General features: G+C 43.0%; 1 protein-coding gene across 5 annotated transcripts in view; it reads right to left on the bottom strand.

The window, feature by feature from the left end:
* The window catches only part of CSNK1G1 (casein kinase 1 gamma 1), a 131,543-nt gene that overhangs the window by 46,916 nt on the left and 69,975 nt on the right, over positions 1-14,652 (bottom strand). For all 5 annotated transcript variants that reach the window (XM_050903208.1, XM_050903211.1, XM_050903207.1 and 2 more), the window contains exons 4-5: positions 7,703-7,743; positions 2,967-3,036 (exon numbers count right to left, since the gene is read on the bottom strand). In XM_050903208.1, coding sequence (XP_050759165.1) covers positions 2,967-3,036; positions 7,703-7,743 — 111 coding nt within the window. The remainder of the gene's footprint in view (positions 1-2,966; positions 3,037-7,702; positions 7,744-14,652) is intronic.

Raw genomic sequence — 14,652 nt, 5'->3', positions numbered from 1 at the left:
AGCTCCTGAGTTTGGACGTTGCGCTTCTTGATCTGGTACTTTGCAACCAAGTCACGACGAAGTTTTCTGCAGTCTTTAGCATCCAAGACCACTCTCTTGGAAGGCCGACTGCCACAAAACACTTTCCTCCAGGCCAGTCCCAACTTCATGCGGACACATCCAGTCACATATTGGAGATGAAATATCTTTTTCGACACACACAAAGCTATCCTACAAGAAGGTTCCCACTTGATCCATGGCCAAGTAGGTTGGTCCCTTCCAACCTAAGCTTTCCTATGATTAGTATCCAAGAGTAATATACTTTAAAAATGTTTATTCTGAACATCCAGGAAAAAGGAAATCACCGTTAAAATTCTTATTAGGAAAAAAAACCATTTTTCTCCAAATGCTGCAGGTGATGACAATTTTGACTTCTCATAGAGACGCTGCTCACTGAGACCATCTGGTTGTACACGCAGTTGAACGCAGCAGTTGCACTAACAAGAGGACCACGCTGCTAGCGCGGTGTTACAGCAATGCTTTTACTAGTCTTACTTTTTAGGCTAACGGTGGGAGGTTTGCAGTCAGCCACGTTATTTGGCAAGATTAATTGGCTAATTTATTGAACAGTATGTCACATGCAACACTACTGTTGTTCTCATCTGAGTCATACACACCATGGGTTTGGGCACTTTTAGTCTTCATTTGGCGCGTCTACGATAATTCCAAGTAACCAGTCCTGCTTACTGGAAGTTCAAGGCTGTCTGAGCAGTTGAAATTTTTAAGCAAGGACCATTAAGGGGAGCCTGGCATTAACAACATCCCTGAGAACAGACCCATCGATTTCCCCAAAGTTGGCACATATTTAGCACCAATCTGTTTTTACAGACAGACGGTCTTCCCCTAATTCTCAGCGTGGCATGCGGACACCAAGTTAAGGCTCCCTGGTCCTGGCAGTCTGACTCCACCAAAATTTATTTTGTTCAGCTTCCAAGTTTCGTGGAGAGACCAGAGATGTGCCTCTCATCCTCCACCCGAGCTTCTGGCCTATTTCCAGTTGTTTTAGCAAAACTGTAGCACAAGAGCTTCTAATGGCATTCAACAGATTAGCAGAGCTGGGTTTGCGATGCCCGTGGGACCACACAGAGATAGAAATAAAAGTCATGATGTTCATGAGGCTTCTCAACAGTCTCTTGACAAATACTGGCAAAAAGGCTTGAGATGACAGTCAGCCTCCCCCTAGAATGAGGGGAAGAGAGATCTGGAAGGCAAGATCTCAATGTCTGATGGCAGCATACTCTGAAATACTTCCATTAGCATGCACAGTGTCAGATCGGGCAGAAATGCCCTGCGTGGGTAAGTGTTGTAGGATGAAAAGTTTAGATTCATTAGAAACAGGAGAAAACCCATTAAAAATACTTAATCTAATCAAAATAAAGCCAATACTCCAACATTTGATCAGTTTTAAAATTCCTCAATAACATCTTTGAAGAGTAGTAGAAAGCTGACAGGTGTAGAAAAAGCAGATTGAGATTCAGTCACGTGTCATGAGACACATTCACTGGGTTACCAGAGAGATGGCAAGCATCAGCTGAACTCAAGTAGCGAGCGAGGAGCAGAATTAAGTGTCTGTCTTATTCTGTGAACCTACATTTGATTTATTTACTACACAGGCTTCAGCAGAAATGCCCAAAGTCTCAAAAGCACAGGTAACTGGAATTAAGTGACGACATTAACCTAACAGGAGCTTTGTGCACAGTACCCAGATGCTACCACCAGAATACAAAATACATAGAAAAGAGCATCTTATTTCAGTGGACAAGTCCTGTTTAAAAAAAATATAACAACAATATTTTCGTGTTTCCAATAGTGACAACTAACTTGGTTCCCACACCCCAGATTTCGCATCCTATAAGGAGCAAAGAAGCCACAAAAGATAGAGTGCAAGAGCACCCAGTCTCCAGAGGATGCGTTACACAAAATTAAGGAAACTGATTAGAAAAATTAATTGGAACAAGCAGAAAGGAAAAATGCAGGATGACTGCTTGGGTACTGCATATTATGAGCTCAGAGCAGATATATCTTCCACTCTGTTCAACTTAGTATTTTGGTAATACGAGAGCACATCCTCTGCAAGTAGAAGCTAGGTCCATCCAGGGAAAACAAGAAAAAAAAAATATCAGAAGAAAGTGTAAAAAAAAAATTACAGTAAGGTAGGAAACTTGCCAAAACCCAAGGTCAATATATGATCAAGGCACAGAAGGAGCAGAGAAGGTCTTTGCTTCAGAGACACTTCCTCGTGCAGTGGGTAGTCAAGGCTGTAGAAATCTTTGGCATGGGAAACAGCATATGCTAGAAATTTATATAGGTTTAAAAAGCAACCATAAATTCAGGGAAGAAAAATCCAAACACTATTAGACACAAGCTCAAGCCCTGTGTTAGGTAAATCAGAGAGCTTGCCAGAAAAAATAAAAAAAAATAATAAAAACCACCTTTGGCTTATCTTGTGATATTCTTCTCATATTTGCTGTAGACTACCGTCACACAGAGGACACTGAGCTCATGGGCTTTTGGACACGCCTATGATTTAGTAAATATCAATGAAAACAATATTTCAAGTTTTTATTAGAAAAGCTCTATGCTTCTTACACAACTTCCTAGATTTTAAGACTTTATGTCACCTTTTTGAAATCTGTCATTCTATACATAAATAACTTTCCCCTCCATCAAAGGTTCCTACAAACACACTTACGTGGGTATTTCCCATATCAGTCAGTCCTCACTAACTCGAGTTTCCTGGTCCACATAATTACCTAGTATCATTATGATGTTACTCTGACCAAATCTCTTCCAAAACTTGTGTGAGGCTAAAAGAATTTGCCCAGATCAGTAAGTTCAAGCCAGAGTTACACAACAAATATGATGGCAAAGTTTGATTTCATAAAGAAATCACAAACTTTCTATAAGTTTAAGGTAGGTTTACTTACCCGCACTTCCAAGCTGTTTATAAAACCTGTATTCTAAATGAAGCTGTGGTGCACGTGATTTTATTGGTTCCTAAAACAGAAAAAAAAAAAATTTGGTTAAAATCAGTTTAACTGAAAAATGTTCTATCCTGTACTTGCAGATTTGTGACTGTACATACTGCTTCAAGTTTCAAGATAAAACACCCTAGACTGAAAGTCTAACAACAGACTTCACCATTAGACGTCATTTAAATAAGTAGAGAACAAAAAGCAGTAAGACTTGCACTCTGGAGGAGAAATTACTTCCTCATTTAAATACAAAGCTCATTCATGGCAGTGAAATTCAAGAATTGTTCAACAAAGCTTCTGGTCCTTGAAGAACGACCCTGGACATCGGTAGGAGGAAAGTCAAGGTTGCAAAAGGTCAAGTCCCAAGTTCACTTTGTGGACTGTGGTTGCCCACAGTATTTTTGTTGGTCACTAGCCTATATTTTTGAAAAATGTTGAGTCATGTATCTGTGTTTTAAGTCAGACCACAGTTATATAAACCTACAGTCTTGCTTACAGCAAGCGCTACAGTTCAGCCAGGTATCTGGTAGAAACACAGGAAGAAGTCTCCCCCTTCAGTAGCAGGTGTCAGTCAAACATCTCAAAGCACTCAAGAATATTCTATTTTTATACACAGAACAAAAAAAAATGGATGAGTCTGCAATGCACCCAAAACATCACATTTCTCAACTGTTACTCATCTGTACTTTACGCACAAAACTTAAGGCCTACGATCCATAAAGGCATTAACATGCAAGATTACAAAGCTTCTAAAAATATAAAGTTAACATGGAGAGGATTAAGAGACTTGAGTAATTACATTTTCAATAAAACTGTACACTTGGGATAGGCAGTAATGAGGACTCACCTACTGCCCAGACATCTTTGAAATGGAAGTTAATACTGGCCTCAATTTTTGTTTGGATGTTGCTTATTTCCTTGCTTTTGAGAAAATAAATGCTCCATGCTCAAAACTATGTAAAATTTGTAGCACTGCACCAAAGTTAGTCTGAATTTCAAAAACCGGCTAAATAGCCCTCTATTTGATCAACTCATCATCTAGAAGTTTGCCTATAAAGGAGCCCCCTAAGACCAACACAAAAAAAGTCCTTTCGTGTTTCACATCAGCTCCTACGAGTCAGAGCAAGAGCATCTTAAACACAGACAAGAGTTTGAGCCAACATCTTCGATACGGTGGAATAACTCTTCTGTCTGCACGGGAGGACACGAAGGCTGATCCACTTTGTCTTGTTTCACCTCTGGTCTGTACTGTAAGACTAATGTCCACATTTGACGTGAACTCCACGTTAAAGACTTCTTTTTAAGTCGGAAGAATGATTTTTGTACAGGAATTCAGGCAATTCGACTTCCAGCCAAGCTGTTCATCACCAGCTCAAGTCATCCCCTCCATTTGCCAGCAAGGGGAAAAAAATGCTCCTGGTTGCTTCTGATGTTTAAAAGCTTCAGAAGTCAAATACGACCAACTACTTAGAAAACAATGGTGAAAAATATTCTGAAGGCAAAACTGAACCTGTACTGAAGGCAAATATAAAGCAACGCAAAAACAAGTTTGTTCTATAAGTCGCATTTAAATTAAGATAATTGTTGATGGTGGCTTGAGGGAGAATCTGTAGACACCTGCACAGCAAAGGGATTTAGGGCAACAGGAACTCAGCCTGTTCAGTGAACAGTTTATTTATCCAAATAAACTATTTGGATAAAGGTAGAAGGATTAATGTATCAGGACGTGAGGCTGCTCATGCCAAAATCAGGGAAAGTAAGCCCAAGCCACTTCTGCATCAGGAGCTGCTGGAGCCTGAGCTCTGGACGCTTGCCAGAGTCGTGGCAGCTTCCGAGAAGATCATACCAGAACAGATGGTTGTCCTGTAGGCCAAGGGCTTAAGGATGCTGGCAGATGTTGCGTTTGTAGTGAAAAAATCACTGAATTGCTACTGCCTAATGTACAAAATCCGCAGCTCGAACTAACAGCATCATGATCGCTATAAGAGGGTACAGCTTGGTACCTCTGCTCGGACTACATCTGTATGGTAACGGGCTGGTTTCATGCAGGGAAGAAATTCCTACTACGTGCAATTCAGCACCCTCAGGAGATTAAACCAGCAAATATGGCTAAGGCATTTCAGAAGACAAACTCCTCTGTGAACTAGACACCCTTAATCAAATAATGTTCAGCTGAAGAGCAGGACAAGGAGCTATACGGTGACACCACACAAGTCAGAACACAGGCACTGTTCTCCACTGCCAGCAATTTTCCAAGATGCAGCACAATCCTCACCCCCAAAGAGAAACCATGAGACATTAGCACTGAATTTCACAGCACTTTCTGATCAGCTTTTTGGCATCCATCACACAATTCTCTAATTTTCCAGCTTTAGCATCATGACAGGAGGCACGAATAGCTGAGCCAGCAGGGCTGCAGTTGCAGAAGACGATCTCACACAGCTAGAAGGACTTGGAGCAGAGTTTTGACTCGGTCCAACAATGCAGATAAAAGAAAATGTAACCTTCCGGTACATTGAAAGCAGCTACTCTATCACTAGTCTGCAAATTATTCGAGGGATAAAGGAAATTACAGTTAAGTACACATGTAAGAGAAGCATATTTACTGCTGAGGAGGCTGAGTAATTTTTACTCCTGGGGAATACGGTCTAAGATTAGGAGACCAAACAACCCCCATCTCTTCTGCTGTTCCCTCATTAATCTTCTCAAAAACGGAGGAGGTACGTGAATGCCTGGATGGCCACCGGATGGCAATTCCAGTCCTTCAAATGTGAAGGACTAGAGATTTATAAGCATGAATCACAATAGGGCAAATAAAACTGGAGTGTGTTGCAGTGTAACTGCTTTAACAGTCAGTTATTTGGGGGGAGGGAAAAAGAAAGAATGCTACCAGAAAAAATAGGTAAGATTAAGGTAGCAATAAGGCAATGCCATTCAGCTCTGCCATACGGCTGTTGAAAGGTTTCAGGTTACTGGGAGGTGTCACTGCAGGCACTGTTTTGAGAGAAACAAGCATCCTTTGGACTAATACGGCTGTGTTTTTCCTGTATTATTACTTCCTTACGCCTTCAAATGCTATAACTTTGTGGGATTATCTTTGAAAGCAAATTAGAAGCATTATTGATTCTATAAAACACCTTGTCTGTGTACACAGCGCATTTTCTATTGTCAGATCTGCCTAAAAAGCGAGCTACTCAAGCACCAGTCCTCCTGCCTGATGTGGACCCGTATCAAGGACATCCTAAGCTCCACTGCAGGTGTTTGTTTATTTATTTTAGGGACTATCTTCTGACATTTGCCAACAGGCTTGAAAACAAATCCCTCCTGCAAAGCCCTAATTATTTTTCATCTACTATGCATCATAAGGAGAATGCTAGAGATACAAAATCTGCGGCACTTGAACGTGATCAGAATTAATGCACCAAGTTCATCTTGATCTTCTGTAATCTGAATGACCTCTGTCATTTTGCCAGACAACATCGGTTGGGCAAAGAGGCGTGTTTGCTGCTAATATCAAATTAGCATTGCAACTTTAACTTCAGATTCTAGGGTTTGGATCTATGATTAAAGAGCATATGGATGAGAAAAGAGCACATCAGCTGAAGACATCAAATTTGAAAGCCCCAAGAGACTAGTGAAAGTCTTAGTTTACAGATAGGAAAAGTTCAGGCATAAACACAAACTACTGGGCTATGATTTTACAAATCCAGAAGAGCTACAAGTTAGAGAGTTTCCCCATCCCCCTCCTACTTCAAACCACCGTCGACCACAGTGCCTTCATGAAGCAGTCTTCAGAAGAAGACTTTTTACCTGGACAACTCGCTGGTCCAGGTGTAAGAAACATGGAAGCTGTCATTGCGTGCAGCTGGGGAGGGCTACATCGACTGCAGGGCAGAAAATAACCTGATAACTGGCACTGAGGCTTGTAATACTGGATGAGAAGAGAGCTGTGAACGAAACTGCTTGCACAAGTTCTGAAGTTGGGGCTTGGGGTTTTTTAACACAACTCCTGCAATGCTTTGGTGAGCCAATTTGATTCATTTTTACCATCCTATGACATAAAAGGAGAAAAATCATTCTGAAGATGCTGTAGCTGTATAACCTTGGCCACCCAAAGCAGCTAGAGGAAAGACTGAATTGGATCTTGTTTTGCCTGTTGCATCTGCAGTCTCTCAGCATCACACCAGACTGAGCTGTGTTATTCTCCCCCAAGGGAATTTTAACCATTGAAACACCCCCCTTCCTACCTCTCGACTCCAAAAACGTGCAGCAGCCGGCTGCACAGTGCCACGCTCCTAACCAAACGCTCTGACAACAGCCCATCTAGAGAGAGGTAAGGGTCTGGAGAATCGATGGGAGTCCTGAACAGAAAGGCTCAGCCCAGGGAGCGGGAAGAGGTGGCAAACCCGCAATCAGTGCCACTCCCTGGGACCTGGCAGCCAGCTTGGAAAGAGGAACAAGGCTCTCACTGGTGTAAGACAGCTACAGACCATCTAGGTACCAAAAATGTTCAGCAGGTGGAAGGATGGGTTCTTTCCTCATTTTTAGTGTTCTCAAGAATTTATCTCCGTTTAAATAAGTTATTCTAGCTGAGGGTGAGAGCAGCATTAAGCCCAAAGTGAAAAAGTTGCTTTTTGTCTGAATTTTTAACATTAAGTCATTTAAGAACACCTGAAGCTTCTACTTACCAGTTTGATCGCTACATATTCATTGGTGTAGAGATTTTTACCTGCGAAGGAAGAAGAAAAAAATCTTTTAGTTCCACATTCAACACTTGCAGCTAGAGACACAATGCAAAAGAGTGTCACTGATGGCGAGGAGCTGTCTCTTCTCAATTCCCCGCTGAAGTTCGTGCCTTTAACAAAGCGTAAGCCTCAAAATAATAAGTTGCAGCAGTTCACCAGGGCAGGCAAACACTATCTTCCATTCAGCATAAGGTAATCATATTTTATGGTAGCACTTATGTTCAATGCAAGCATTTGAGGAGGTATCCCAGACACATTAGGTTTTATTATCCACATCATGCCAAAAAAGTCTGGGGAACAAAAAAATGAAGAGTCAGAGCATCGTTCCCTTCAGAAATCTCTTCAATCTGCTGGACACTGAACAATTTTATCCTGTGATCTACAGGGAGTTTCACTAGCTTAATCATGCTACATATCAAAGCGACTACTGCAAGGAGGCATGTGAAAACAACCTTTGTACCAACACACAGCTTTTATTTCTTCCTCTACGAGCAGGCAGGCAGCGTGTATAAAATGCCTTCTGTATGCCAGTGGCACAAAGGCAATCCTCGTAATCTAATAAGGCCAATAACTCTCAGTTGCAATGACGTTAAAAAATATGCTGAAAGAACAAAACCTGTTCTCAGGACCCCAAAACGCAGAGCAGTGTCTACTTCGATACTAGCTCTGGCAAGCACGAAGGGCAAGAGCCTAGGACGAGTATAACAAGGCAAGCACGCAGCCAGCTGCCGGTATACTGCAGCTCCACAACTCTGAGCCAGAGTTGGTACGCGTGTGTGCTACAGCTGGAGGTGAATTTTCCCTCCAGGAACCTGTCTGGTGTTTGAATCAAGCCCTTGGCCTCCTTAGCGATCTGTGGCAGAGATGCACAGCTACACGTGTCAAGGAGCATCCCTCTGTGTGTTCTGAAGCTGCCAGTTATCGTATCATTCAATGTCCTCCAGTTCCTCTGCTAGGTAATTTGAGCAATCACTCCCCCTTCACCTTCTCCACGTCGCTCATGATTGACAGCAAACTCTCCTGGAAGAGATATCCCTGGGGAAGGATGCTCAGGCAGTCCTTGTACCTGATCTGTCCCATCATCCTGACATCTCTGCCACCTTTCTGACCTCCTCTAGTTCCACTGTATCCTTTGAGGAGGGCAGCCTCCACCACACAAAGCTCCCCATGGTTTTACACAGGGGAGCGTTGACCTTCTTTGCTCATCATTGCTAGCGCTGCTACAGCACAAGTCATGCTTTCACTGAGTGACTGCGTAGCTCCAAAATTCAATAGCAATCTATACTGGAAGTTATCAGTGCTTGTTTGTAGCATCAGCTTTGCCCAGCTGTGTCACACATTTACTTTCCAATTCCTGTAACAGATACTGATGCTTAGAACAGACCAGCTATTGAGAAAGTCCAGGACGGGGAATGACACACTTCAGAGCAGGCAGGAGTTTGGGCAGCTCTAGCATATCTACATGACACCATTAAAAAACATGCCATGTCATCCCTTGCATACAGATACTCTTTGCATGCAGCAACAGCGCTGGAAGACTCAACAAAATTGAAGACATTATCAACGTGAGAGAAGACAGTCAGTCATCTTTAAATCCTGAAATATTTATCAGAGGAAATTCCTCATTTACTTATTTTACTTTGTAACAGCTTCATATTTTCTGCATTCACAACTTCTTTCGATACCTTTCCCACTATATTGCTCAGGTAGTTCTGGCCTCCCAATTTCGTATCGGGCGCTCCCAGTCCAGGTCCCGCACCGAGCAGATTACTTTAACGTTCATTGGGAAGCCAAAAAAATTTATGGAAAGCTTCAACCTGTTACAGTAACTGGCAATGCTGTTTAACACAGGGCAGGCATTTAAATACGAGGTTAAATATCCTTAGAGGAAGTGTTTTATGCAAGCAGATGCGTAAGCTGAGCTCCAGCATTAACCCTTGCAACACAGGGCTGTTTGAATCTATTTCTTTAGATCCTTTACTAAAAGCTATTATGTCCAGCCTGGAAACAAAGGGAGGAAACTAGGTTTTGCAGTAGCATCAGGAACACTCAAGACATTGGAAGTGGCTTCAAAGCACTGAAAGAGCTGGAAGGCCAAATCAGTGGAAAAGCAGGTGGCAGGATAAACCGCTTCACCCTTTGAGTCAGATAAGGGCTCCAGCCCGACGCTATCCGACGGCTGGTGGGGGGAGAACACACAAGGACATTAAGGGAAGGCAGCCTAAATACACTTAAATTATCTGCTCTGTATTAGGTACCAGCAAATGAGTCATATCGGCAGCTCCAGCTGTAGCTCGCCCACTGACACTTCCTCTTCCCCTCCTCTTGATAGGGACTGAACTCCTATCAAGATGCTCAGTCTGAGGACACCGAGCCAGACTAAGGGCAGCTCCAGCCCAAATATGTGAGAAAGTTAGATGCTTTAAACAGCAAAAAACCCAAGGAGGGAGGCATGGGAACTCTGTAGGGAAGGCCATCCCCTACAGAGCCGACAACCTCCATCACAATCTTGGAGATGCACCATTTCAAGGTAGTCTTGGCGCTCAACGTGCAGGGGTATAAGTCTATCCAGGGAGTGATGACCCACAGACCTTCTAGCAACACTTGGGCTCTCCCACCAACGTAGGGTAATGATATTGGGGAAACAGTGCTCTTCCACGCTCGTTTCAAGGCAGAGGAGGACATTGCCAACACCCTCCATATATGTGGAGCCATAATTCAGCCTATTATGGTCTGGTTCATAAGGCTGAGGACTAGATAGAAGATACTTTTGGTAATGAAATTCCTCAGTTAAAAAACTGAGATTAGCAAAACACTAGCCTGAGATGTCAGGCCAGCAGCCAAAGGCAAATGAACTAATTAGTCCTCCAGTTCATCCCCTTCAGAGCACACACTATGGGGAGACTCTGAACATAAGGGGGTGCAAATTCTGAACTCCAAACTCTTCCTAAAGCTGCAGCACGAGATGCTCGCTTTGCCAGCTACGATGACAAAGCAAATCCCCAAAATCTCTCCGCTGGCTTGCTCCAGACTGAGACCTACCCCTCGGTTTTGCTATCACACTGTCCAAGGTGTAATGGTTTCTTCTTCCTCCTTCTACAAGGCACCACTGGTATTAAAATGGAAAAGTAAAGGCAGCACTGCTCACAGGAGAAAATGAATCTGCACAATAAAATAAGCCATGGAGTTGCATCTTATCTTGGTAAGACAAAAGATCTGTAATACAGCTGAGATGATATAACTGTGCTAACAAAAGCCTTTCAAGTTCAGGCAAAGCTTTTGATGGAGCAGCGATTAAGTTCATGCCTCAGTTTTGGGTAGTTCCACTGACAATTATGAACTACATATTCTAAATGAGAAGCAATGCATTAAGTCACTGGCATTCACATGGGAAACCTAACAGAGTGGATTTCTCAAGCCCTGGCAGTAACATGTGTTGAATATCCAGACAGATTGCAGACCAGTAGAGAAGCCCAAACTGATCAAGCTCTCATGTGCACTATTCCCACAGGTCAAAGTTAAGAGCCACAAGTACAAACCTCTCCTGAACGACACAAATCAAAAATGCTTTGACCCTTCCTTCTAGCTTGTCGCTATATGGACAATACATTCTGATGACAGATCAGGGCTGGGTAACGGAGCAAACATCCAACTAGTCGTCCTAAAGACCAAGCAGAGCTCACCCCAGACAGCAAGGCATCTGCAAAGAGACCAGATCCCATGGGCAGCTGAAACATGAGTTCACATCGATTTTGTAGTGCCAGATTTGCTGTCCCTTCTAGAGCACGTGCCTCCGAGTAACGGCTCCTAGTGTGGATCCTACACAGGATCTACTCTTAGCCATGCCCTCCACATCTAGCATTATTCTAGTCTGATATTCACATGACGATTTTGTTATTTGGGAAGCAGAGACAAAATGAGCCCCAATATCAGATGCTATTGTCACCTTTATTTATTTATTTTATTGTTTTACTTGTTTTAAAGCAGAGCTCCTGGCTTCAGACTGCACCCTGGGAGTCAGCTGGGCGGTTCTTGCTTTTGGGGGGCACCTTCCCAGATCTGATCGACCTGCTCTGACTTGGCAACGTACCGATAAGCAGCTTTTCTTCTAGTCTGGGGGTTGCTGCTCGCTGCCGAGATGCGCTGAATCTTCATGAGACCTCTACGTGAATCATGCTGACATCTGACTTCTGGACACTATGCAATTTCTTTGGGTAGCGCATGAAAACACAGAGTTCTCCAAAAATCCCTTTGGTGCAGTAGCCTATCAAGGGAGGATACAAGCAACGTACAGGATCTAGCCCTCCTAACATTTTTTTTTTCCCCCTCCAAGCAGGGAGAAAGCTGCATTAATTGTCATTTTTAAATGATAATTGAACACACAGTTTTGAAAATGCCAGATGTTTATATTAGAGCAAAAAGATTTGGGCTCCAGTCTACAGCTCTGCATTAAAATAAGCCCCTGCTCTATCCAGTACTTAATGCTTATTTTAGAAAACCCTCCAACCTACTGAAACTGGAATAATTTTACATTAGCACCTATTTAATTGCTTTCCTAAACAAGGGTGCGAAACACCAGGAAAAATGAGACATTTGAAGAGGCTTATTTATCAAACTTGGCTCATGGTTCAGAATTTCGGGTAACTACAAGAACTGCCCACTGGGTAAGTCCGTGAGTCAATATAAGGAGGCAGTTTGTAGGCTCAGCTGGCGATATCTTTTCTGCGGTGAAGTTTACAGCCGTGGCTGTAAACAGGTTAAATCCCATTTTTTCCTGAGCAGCAAGCACCTACTGACATCACACGATTTTACAGCTCAGTGAGCTCGTTTCTCAGGCTGTTTTACGTAATGCCGGTTCTCCTATCAGCTTGGGGTGGAGATGCAGGACCTCGTAACAGCAGAAGTCACGCTATAAAACTTCAGGTATGCTCCAGCTCCCAAGGCAGCATGAGAATTGACTTGGCAGATAACCAGGAGCTGCACGACAGGGCTTGGCATTGCACGAAAGGCAATGAAACCCCGTAAGCACCCAGAGTCCGGCTCAGGGACGGCAAGCAAGATCCCCTGCTCTTTGCTGGCACCATACCCCTGCTAGCACATTGAGCTGCTTCGGAAACTAAAGCTCTTACAGACCACCTAATCTGCAGCCTGTCCGAAGAAACAGCAATCGGTTAACCCCGTTTCATCTTATTATTGTGGGCCAGACGCTGAGTTTTGCATTCATCTTCCCATTTCAGCTCCTCTGCGGGCTGGAATCCAACTGTGCTGCTCCCACGTGCTTCAAAAAAGTAATATCCCTGGGGCTATCTGTATTTGCAGCAAGAAAGATCAACCCTAAGCAGCGAGCTTGATATTCGCAGAAAACAGCTTCCGTACGTACATGCCATCTCCTCCCTGAACAATCATTCCTCTGTCTGGCGCTGGAGCGCGATACAAGAGCAGCTTAGAGTGAAAACACAACACCTGAAAAAAGAGAAATTCTTCAGGGAATTGGAAAAATATATTTTCCCCCTTTTTTATCAGCGCGTGACTTTGTTCTTCCTGTGTTACTAAAAGCATTCACTGGTGCTTAACTTCTCCAAAACCACATAAAAAAGCCAAAAAGCAGAGGGCACGCCATTCATCTTTGCAGGACGAAACTGTTATCAGAGACTTGTTTGCTCGTATTCCAGACACGCTGCTTCTCCTTCCCCCCAGCAATAATTTGCAGCACATCTGTGCAATAGAAATGTCTGATATTTGAGCAAACAGGAGTTCTTAAAGCTATAGTGACTGGCAAAAAGCAACAACACCACAGCTTCTATAAGGACCTTACACCTAATTGCTGTTATCAGTACGTATGGCTCGTTGCCCAAATACAGCGTGCTACCTAGTTAACCAATATTAGCAAAACACTTACGGAAAAAAAAAAAAGAGCCACTCAATTAACAGGTGTTGCTTTTTCCATAGTTAAAACTGAATTTCTCTGTAAAATGACCTTTTCAGAAGTGACATCTCTTGTGTAAAGCCTGTGCTTTGAAACAATACATTAGTCAGAAATCCAATACCGCTAAAATTTTGAGAAACGTGAAAAAGAACCACCATGGAAACAGGATCAGCATTTGGGCACCAGCCGAATAAACGCAAGAGCCGTAGGAGGGACGCAAGACCTGGAGGGATCCACTACAGCTGCTGAACCTCAAAGCAGAGCTTGGATTACAAACCAATTCAACATCTCCATGGGGATCTTGCTATCGTGACATTTGCTGTTGGGGGGGGGGGGGGGGGGGCCTCTGAAAATGCAGTGCAGCTATCCATGTTATGTTACTGTAAGGATTCAAACTTATCTTCAGCTGCCAATTACGCTCACGTTCATGAAAGTGGGAGTTTTTGTCCCTGCCCTTGGCTTCTCTCCACCTTTGGAGCATTATCTCTGTTCCTGCAAATCAATAAAACGTCTCTGATGTAATGCTGAAACCAAACTACCCGTTTACCGAGACAGATCATAAGCAAGCTGGTTAATCTTCACACTGTGGAGAAGTGGCACATCATATAGATGCAACAACCAAACTTTAGAATGAAAGATTACATAGATTAATCTAAGATTACATAGATTCTGAGGAGGAATCTACAAAGATACTATCAGTAGTTATATGTTATAACCCTTTGGTTACCTGAAGCAATTTCCTGATTGATTGATTTATCATCCCTTGTGCCTGATGCACAAAGGATTTTACTTTCAATTCTAAATACATACCAAATTTTGAGCAAATGCTACTTATGTCAGCCAACCTGTCTTGAGCGCCCTCAAGTTCACCACCACAGCAATCCAATTCATTCAGCAGAAGAGGAGAAATGCAACTGTTTTAACTAAGTCAGGATCACTGATCATCACAAGGCGCTGCTTCTGATCT

Source organism: Gymnogyps californianus, chromosome 11, assembly GCF_018139145.2.
Source record: "Gymnogyps californianus isolate 813 chromosome 11, ASM1813914v2, whole genome shotgun sequence".
In the NCBI taxonomy this organism is placed as follows: Eukaryota; Metazoa; Chordata; class Aves; order Accipitriformes; family Cathartidae; genus Gymnogyps; species Gymnogyps californianus.
Note: the sequence above shows the minus strand (reverse complement) of the source record. Positions and strands in the feature narration are given on the sequence as shown.